Below are 9,825 nucleotides of genomic sequence, written 5' to 3'. Positions count from 1 at the left end.
CTACAAAAATATTAAACGAAATATTAAGTTTATGCATTATGGACACAAAACGGTGACGGAAATTCTATTTCTGCATTTTATTTGTTTCTAAAGAAAATATACCTTTAAATGAAATAAATTTATCTACAGTTTTACACTTTTCTCTCTTTCTCTGCAAGAAAAAAGATAAATAAAGACAATGATCTCGCATTAAATAAAAATCGTGTTGTTAAAATTAATCTTTGAGATGATTGGGAAAATGAAATCTTACTTTGAAAAAGTAATTATACAAGAACATGTGAAGATTTTTTTTTTTTTTTTAAGTTTTTTTTATCTAAAAAAACAAAACAACACGGAAAAGAAGCTTAAATGAATTAACGAATATCGAGATCATTAATAACGCCAAGGCAGAATCATATAAACTAAGTGCGATAAAAGATATTTAAACAATTAAAATATAATTATATCTGTATAACTATTTACCTTTGTACTAGGAAACGGATGGTTGGAAAGACATAAAGTAAATCCATCTAGTGTTTATATTTAAAAGATTGAATAAACTCAGTGAGGCAGTACATGCGTTCTGCACTGGAGGTCACAATATGTTTGTATCCCATAAAGCAAAGTGCTAGACCCTTTACTATTCCTTAAACTTCCTTGTCCTGGTGACAATTTAATTTGACACAGAAATGAAATTGCAAATGATAATTTAATTTTATCTCCGGAGGAAAAGTTTTAAACAAAATATTCCTAGTAATTATTGTTGAAAAAAGTTTCATAATAGAAACAGTATGACTTTAACTTTTATAGTATGAGTGTTTTCTTTAAAAGTTTATTTCCTCAAGTATTTTTATAAGGGAAATCGACAATTAAATGGAAATTTCCACAGGTTTACATTTATTAATTCTAATTATGAGATCCTGAATGCTATATTGAAAAGATTACAGAAAATATACATGCAGAAGTGATATTGTAAGAGGCGCTTACCTCATAAAATCTTAAAATTTAAAAGAGTCAGTGGTCGTGAAAATTGTGTTGAAAACCTTTTTCCAAACCCCTACAACATATGCAGCATGTATGTATATGCCCTAACTTCTGATTGAAATCTTCAGTTGAGAAGAGAGTAATGATTATCCTTTTCCGTCTAGTGATCCATGTCTAAAGTCAAACGTATGATGATAGTCAATGGCTTAAACTTTTTTAAAGAAAAAATTCTACGCATTATTCAACAGTTTAATAGGTTTGTATAGTCATTTTAAAAAAATCTTCCGGATCTTATGGCAATCTTTGTTATTGTACGGATTTGTTCTCTTATCAATAAATTTACTGCGCATACACTGAACAAAACATATTTTTAAAAAATTACTATTAAAAAACAATGAAATAAAGATTTTGCTTCCTTGCCACGCACACATTCTTTTAAATTACAAACTATTTACCCTTATGAAAAGGAGTTTACAATTAAACGTTGGCACCATCTAACATATCAAAACAAAATATCAATTTTGAAAAGAAGGTCGATCTAAATAGTTTACTGTGGACGTCACGATAAAAAAATCATGATGAATTGAGATATAATGTTTACATCTTACCTTCTTTCTATTTAACGCGCACAATCGCGTAAAAATGAGACCGTTTTCAATAAAAAATTAGACTTGTAGTTCATCAGATGTTTAAATCATATGGACTTAAAATCAGGTTGTATTTTAAATGCTGGATCCATAGCACTCAATCAAATTGAACACTGCTTTATTAAACGAGGACTTTAATTGTGACATAAAATGAACTAATGCATACATGCCATTGTGTTTTAGAAATTGTTTTTGTTTAAACTTTTTGTTTCAAACTCCATTGAAAAAAAAAATATTCTGTAGTTAAAAAAGGAAATTCTACGGGCTGATATGATTTCCTGCTCTTTTTTTTTTAACTTAACAAAGTCGAGTTTAATTATCCCTGCCCCGGGGATTTTGATAATTTTTTATAATTAATTTTTACTGCTGTATTTATTCTTTTAAGATTAATAGCTCGAATGTTTACTATCTTGATTTCTTAGGGGCCATCTGAAAAATTGTCAAATTTTACCATTGGACCCTATGGAAATCCGTTGTAAAAGCGCAAACTACACATTTTCCCCAATATTTTTTGTGTTTCTCCTGTACAGATTTCTTCTCCATTCAAATATATGAATGTTATCGTAATAATCTAGGTTGGTCTAAGAATATAATTACTAAGTTAATTTTTTTCAAAGCCCAAAACTTCTAAAATTACCATATAAAAATACATATCAGTGGAGATGAATTATAGGTGCATATGATTTTCCGGTAAAAATAGCAATGTTTAGATTGGTAGTATGTTTCTTTGAATGTTCTGCCATCTGTTTGTAGCATAATATTCATGGACGTCTTGAACATACAAGCGAATCATGTGTTATTCTACAGCGTGTCTACATTTCTTATAAAATCGAAAAATGGTGACGTCATTAGAGCCATTTCAACGTTTCCCTACTTCATACGTACAATCACATTTTCAAACCTGTAAGGTCACCCGCATGGTTAGAGCGTCTGCTCTGGAATCGCGAAGTAAGGAGTCAATCCTTACGTCGTACATGTAGGTGCTGGCACGAAAAAGATCCCCCCTGCTCAATGGCCCTGAGTGCCGAGTATGGGACAAAAATTGCAGATATCCACCGGCAAGTGGTGGCGTCTCCACATGAGTAAAAAATTCTGAAGAGGGGCGTTAAACAATATACAATCAACCAATCAAACCTGTAGGGTTACATATAATGTTAATTCTGTATTAAAATAAAAAAAAACTTGGCAAAGGAGTACTGTTGCACAAATGACTGCATGAAATAAAAAAAGCTGCACAGGGTTATGCGCACTAAAATTAGACTCGGTCTTGTTAATTGTAATTGATAATGCATCTTTTTTTTCATTCATAGATTTTTTTTGCTTTCACATTTACAGACTGTACAATAAATTTGTTTACATTCAATACATGCTTTCATTTCTTCTCTCATGTAATTTATATTATACAATTAATACTATTCCTCTTTGGTAAATACTAATACATGTTCCTTTCAAAAAGCTGCAAAATATATCATATTCATGTATAATATGAATCTTCACTGTGAAAGCTTTATAATTATGCATCTTTATGTAAGTATTTCAATTGATGGATTAGAGTGTAAAGGAGAATACCAACATTTGTTCTATTATAAATAGGAAATCTTAGTATTTTAATAATTATGAAGCATATATTTCCTCTGTGTAAACTGTTTCTAGAGGCAAGGAAGCATTAATTTGTATTTAAAAATATCCAACCTCATTTTGAATACTCCCCCTGTCTCTATCTCTCTCTTTCTGCCAAGGAGGGTGTACGTGTGTAAATGTATCTGAAATTAAGGAAAACGATATGGAAGACAATACATGTTCTAGATTTTATTCCCATTGTATACATATTGTAATAAATTATATTTTCAGGCCATCTTATAAAATATTTGCATTACAGCTTCACGCATATGGCATATCCGATTTAAAACAAGAACACACGTTTCTATACTTCAATTTAAATTGAATTTTTAACATTGTTGTGTTAAACTTTATGGCAGTCCAATTATCAGGTTCTGATAATTTTTTAGAAAATGGAAATTTAAATAAACACTGCAATTTGTAAACGAAAAGTGAACAACAAATAAATGTACCTTTCAGATTATAACATTAAGAGGTATTCAAGTTTTTGAAGAAAAATGCTCATTTTTTAATACTTATTCAATACTTTGGTTTCTTGTTTTTACTTCAATCATTTATAATGTATTATTGTGTATAAATCGTTTCCTAATATCATTTCAGATCATCATAAATCACTTTTAATTTCATATCATACTGACAAACATTATCTTAGGATACTGGGTTGTCCAATCAGATAGTGGTTAATGACGTACTTTTGGAAATCCAAGTAAGAATAATTTAGCTTTTATTTGTTGAACTTATAATTTTTTGTAAAAATCAGGACAACAGCAGATGTAAGCTCTAATCGGATGCTACTGGTTTTCACTGTAGTCTCTTCTGTGTTGATTTATGGGGGAAACTGCTTTCAAATAAGCACCAGGTTGTTGAATTCAGCAGCAAAAATGAATATTTTATATCATTGCCTCTGTGATTATTATGTCACAATACGATATATAAGGAGCACACAGCGGTTGTGACTGGTCGGCAGGGGATGCTCACTTGCCTATGGTACTTGACCCTACCTCTTCTCTTTTGGAGGTCCGTGTTTGGTCTGCTATAATTAGTATTGTTGAAAGGCCTTTTGAGCTTGAACACTATTCGGGATCTCCTTATATTTGTAATATTCTACAAATACAGTACATCATCTCACTGAGTTGTATCTTAACTGACTTGTTTCATACCCTGCGGGATATATCATCTAATTCCTATATATACCTTTAGAATTAATGAGGGTACGTGTATATGCCCAGCTCACGAAACTGTCTTTCTATAGTTTTTATTACATCGATTGCAGTTCGTTATCTTCATTATTTTCATTCATACATGATGACATTGCAGTAAATAGATAGTAACTTCAAGCTAATTGTTGTCTTCGGTCATTCAATTTATAAGCATGAACAAAAAAAAAAAAAAAAGAAAAAAGAAAAAAAAGAGAGAGAGAGAGAATCGTTTAATCGTATTTTACTTTTATTTTCAATTTTTGTCTTTTGGATTACAATTTTACTACTCAGAAACATTTAGGAATCTAAAGCCGTTCTCCTACGATTTAAGTGCCTCTTTAAGTTCGATCTGAAGGCTGTTACTTCCTCCTTGTCCCCTCCCTCCGGGAATTCTAAATATGATTTTGATTCTATCAGGTCCATTAAAGACAGCGGCAATTTTCTCATTGCGCTTTCCTCTAGAGCCACTAGAAAAAGAACATTTTCACCATTTCGGGAATATATAGATTCCATTCGAGCCATGTTCAGTTCAAACATACACCAGTATGATTCTAAAAACTGCGACGTCATAATGCAAATAGTTTGTCTGCTGTTATGAATGGCGTTTGTGATGTTATCTTCAATTCCTGTCCCTGGAATAAAATCACGATGATGTATACACAGCCTCAAGTTGCTTTGATCTTCCAGGAATTTCACAAGGGAAATAACAAACTGTCGGTCACTTTCAGCATACGACACAAAGGCATCAAAGTGATATTCTTTTCCACGAGTTTTGCGATTACATAATTCGTCGTCTTTGTACTTTTCCCTTGCCACATAATACATGTATCTTAATTTCCACCTGTATCTATAAAGAATGCGACTGACAGCGGTTGTCAAGGCAACGATTATTAATGACGTCATAATCACGATAAGAAGAGTATAAGAAAAACATTGTTTCTCCAAAGTCTGAAGTAAATTTTCAATGTCCGAAAAATGCATCTTTGATGAATTTAAAAAAACACAGGAATAATTATAGAAACATAGAAATTTTACATTTTTAGAAAAGTGCATCCACTTGATGAATTCTAAGTTTTCACAATCACATCTTAATCTGTTTTCTCTCAAATTCACTGAAATTTCTCTCCTTTGTGAAATCGAATCTAATGCGTTTCTTGTGTCCGCATCCAAACACGTTAACTGATTATTTGAGAGGTCTAAATTTGAGAGATTTGTCATATGATTTATAGGTATTGAAAACTTATTCAATGAATTATAACTCACGTCAAGATTTTTCAATTTATTCAGATTACGGAAAATTGTATCCGAAAGAGAAACAATTCTGTTCCTAGTTAAATCCAAAGTGGTCAACATACGAAGATATTGAAAAATTTCTCCATTCTCATCCATTTCTAAAGTTTCACCCAATGCATTATGGGAGAGGTTGAGGTAAGATAAATTTCTAAAATACCGAAAGAAATTCGGTGAGATATAACCGCAGAAATTATTGGAGAAATCTATATATTCCACACTTTCGAATCCAATTATAGGACCGTTCAATTCGTAGATGATATTGTTTTGCATGTAGAGATGTGTCAGCTTTTGGGCCATCTTGAAAACATAATCCTGTAGGGTAAATTTGTACAAATTGTCGTGGAAATAAAGGCTTTTAAGATTTCGTGGCAAATATATACTTATATTGAAATTTCTTTTCAAGGATAATGATAATTTAGGGCTCCTTGCTAAAATATCATTAGGTTCTGCAAGCCTATTGCCGACTGCTCTGGTATCATTACAGTTTATCAAAAATTCTGTTGTTAGCAACTGACGGAAAGAAGCTTGAAAACTCACATTTATACTGACTACATTGGGCAAATCGCCAAACTCAGCCAAATAAAATCCAAAACTCAGAATGTTATTCGCCAGATTTAGATGTTTGAGGGACTTTGGTAATTCTGTAAGAACTCCTGTTTCAAGACTGTTGATGCGATTTGACGCCAAATTCAGTTTCTCGAGCTTTGTGTGCTTGAGATAAACAGTATGATATTTCATTAGATTAAAGCTAACTCCATAGGTGCATTGTAATTTTTCAAAATTTAGAACTCGAATTGAAGTAGAATTTTGTAAGTCACTCGATACATTAACAATAACTTCTAAAGTCAATTCCTGATTACTTGAAATATCAAGATGTAGCATATTCTTGGAGTTCTCAAAAGCACCAAGCTCAATCGATCTAAGTTTATTGCTAGAGACACTTAAATTTCTCAGGTCGATATATTTTCCCAGTGACTCTAAATGCATTTTTTGCAGTATGTTTTCAGATACATCTAAATACAATATTCTGCTAGGAAGGTTTTCCGGAAACTTCGAAAGGCTGTTTCTTGCAAGATTTATTCCTGTGACGTCATTGTTGAAAGACGGTGTCGTTGTGAGATTAAGGTTCTCACAATTTGCCCACAGTTGTCCTTGATAGATTTCACATCTACATCTTTTGTCGGACGAGCATTCCAGAGATTCCACTTTGAAGTGTGTTGCAAATAAAACAGAAAGACAAAGCAGACCAAACATCGTGAATGAATGTTCCGAATGTCTACAAAAATATTAAATGAAATATTAAGTTTATGCATTATTGACAATAAAACGGTGACGGAAATTCTCTTTCAGCATTTTATTTGTTTTTAAAGAAAATATACCTCGAAATGAAATATATCTATCTACACTTTTCTCTCTTTCCCTGCAAGAAAAAAAAGATAAATAAAGACAATGATCTCTGTTTTTCTTAAAAATCCTGTTGTTTAAAATAATCTAAACATTGAGATGATCGGGAAAAAATTGGAAGCTTTTGAAACATGTGGAGATAATTTCTCTTTTTTTAAAAAAAGGTTTTTTTTATCTTAAAAACAAATCAAAGCAAAAAGTAACTCACATGAATTAACTAATACCGAAACCATTGAAAACGTCAAGACAGAATCATATAAACTAAGTGCAATGAAGGAGATTTAAACAATTAAAATATAATTACATCTGTATAACTATTTACCTTTGTACCAGGAAACGGATGGTTGGAGAGACATAAAGCAAATCCATTTAGTGTTTATATTTAAAAGAATAAATAAAATGAAGGCGGTGCATTTATTTTGCACTGGAAGATCATATTATGTTTGTCTCTCATAAAGTAAAGTACAAGACCCTTTGCTATTACGTAGATGGCTCTTCTATGCCCTGCGCCGATGATTTAATTTGACACAGAAATGGGATTGAAAATGATAATTCAACTTTATCTCCGGAGGAAAAGTTAAAGAAAAATATTCCTAGTAATTATTGTTGAAAAAAAGTTTCATATTAGAAAAAGTATGATTTTATCTTTTATATTATGACTTATTTCTTTTGAAATTTATTTTCATCCTGGTATTTTTTATAAGGGAAATCGACAATTAAATAGAAATATCCACAAGTTTACATTTATTGATTCTAATTATGTGATCCTGAATGCTATATTGAAAAGATTACAAAAAATGGAACGCAGAAGAGACGTAGTTATTTTTTAATCAAAGATATTGTCTGAAAGTTACTAGTTTTATGAAAGCAATAACTATTAATAAAGAACAAAAATGCCTTTAAGATTAAACACTCAAAATCAAAAGTACAAGAAAAATCAATTCTGATATAACAGCAATTGAACATTAAATTTTAAGGAAATATTATTTTTTACATATGAATTTAAATATGAAAAGAGCGCTTACCTCAAGACAGTCTTAAAATTCAAAATTCAGTGGTTGTGAAAACTGTTGAAAACCTTTCTCCGAATCGCTACAGCTTGTATTTTTGTAGCTTGTGATTGAATCTTTCGATTGAAAATAGAATAATGTTTATCCTTTTTCGTCTAGTGATGCATGTCTAAGTCAAACGTATTATGATAATTCAGGGGTTAAATTGTTCAGAAATAATTCTACGCAGTACTAAATAGTTTAATACATTTGACTAGGCATTTAAAAAAATCTTCCGGATATTATTGCAATCTTTGTTTTTAATACGGATACAGTGCTGCTATCCTATAAGTTGACAATTCTATCCTATCCTATCGTGAATCCTGCATCCACAATCCTATCCTGTGATTTCAGTCTAATCCTATCCTATCCTATCCTGCAACTCTCAGTTTTTTAATATTAAGGAATTAATTTGACAAAACGAAAAAAAGGGAATTACCAGAAAATGAAATAAAATCAGATATAGTTATGGTATTCATTTAAATGTTATATATTTTAATGGAGAAAAATAATCGAGATCGGCATTCCATAATTCTCGACTGACCGCACAAATTAAATTTACGATTATCATAACCATGTTAAAAAATAATGTTAACAAACAGATCGTAATTACACATGGACAAATACTGATTTTGCAAACATATGAAAAGAAATTGGCCTACCAGAAGAATTAAAGAAATATATACTTAGTGTTTTAAATTTCCTACTAACAATGATCGTGAGACCCGGGACCGCGACTTACGTCCGACGTGTCATATTTAATTATTTTTAAAAATCATATGCCTATATGGTAATAATGTTTAAGTATATGTTTCATGTAAAATTTTATTTTTTTCCTAAACTGAGCACCATGAAAATAACATGCATGTACATGTATAGATCTAGTCTAACTGTGCCTCTGTAACAGGTTTTTCTGTATGCAATTCTGAAAAAAAGATATGACTAGACCATAAACCAAACAGACAAGTCAAATGTAGATCTAGAATATCTTGACTTTCACTTATTAAACATTTTAAATGTGAAATTGTCTTATTATATCAATATTAATTGTATGATTTTTTTTTATTTGAATTCAGTAATTTATTCTTTTTTTAAATTTCAGTTCATCATATATTGCATGTGATATTTTTCAAACATGCAAAATATATAGTTGCTAAATTCAAGATAATCTAATTGTTATTTTTTTTCATTTCACTTCAGTTTCTCCTCAGTTTATGGTCAGCACAACACCGTACAAATGTATTTCAATTTTTTTTTATGTGTGAAAATTTAATAATTTATGTTTAATAGAATATATTTTCTAAATTTGATATTGGTTGACAGATTGACATTAATAAATATCATAGTGAGGTCACACATGTTTCTAAGATCTTATAAAACATGCATGAGAAATTCAGAATTCACATTATTAACATGTATAACTCAGTCTTAAGTAAAACAAGTTTATATTTGACCTTGGCATTTGATCTTGAATGTTAATCAGTGTCAGATTGAGAAATATTAAAATGCTCCACATGTTCCTTAGATCTTACAAAACATGCATAAGAATTCACAGTACTTACAGCATTTATAACACATTCTTGAGTAAACTTTGTATTTGACCTTGACATTTGATCTTAAAATTTTCAGTGTTTAAATGAGGAAAAATAC

At 30.6% G+C, this 9,825-nt stretch overlaps 1 protein-coding gene across 1 annotated transcript; it reads right to left on the bottom strand.

Moving 5' to 3' along the window:
- Window positions 1-4,669: 4,669 nt before the first annotated feature.
- On the bottom strand, window positions 4,670-6,994 carry LOC134252912 (toll-like receptor 4). Its single transcript, XM_062735451.1, has one exon. The coding sequence runs from the start codon at window positions 6,974-6,976 to the stop codon at window positions 4,727-4,729; it is 2,250 nt and encodes a 749-aa protein (XP_062591435.1). The 5' UTR covers window positions 6,977-6,994; the 3' UTR covers window positions 4,670-4,726.
- Between the last annotated feature and the right edge of the window lie 2,831 nt (window positions 6,995-9,825).

The sequence above is a fragment of the Saccostrea cucullata genome, unplaced genomic scaffold (assembly GCF_032062105.1).
Source record: "Saccostrea cucullata isolate Sc308-1 unplaced genomic scaffold, CSIRO_AGI_Scuc_v1 ctg5924, whole genome shotgun sequence".
In the NCBI taxonomy this organism is placed as follows: Eukaryota; Metazoa; Mollusca; class Bivalvia; order Ostreida; family Ostreidae; genus Saccostrea; species Saccostrea cuccullata.
This window is presented reverse-complemented; position numbering and strand designations above follow the sequence as displayed.

Excerpts from the sequence above, each read along its gene's own strand:
- LOC134252912 (XM_062735451.1), bottom strand. The coding sequence starts at position 6,976 with ATGTTTGGTCTGCTTTGTCTTTCTGTTTTATTTGCAACACACTTCAAA.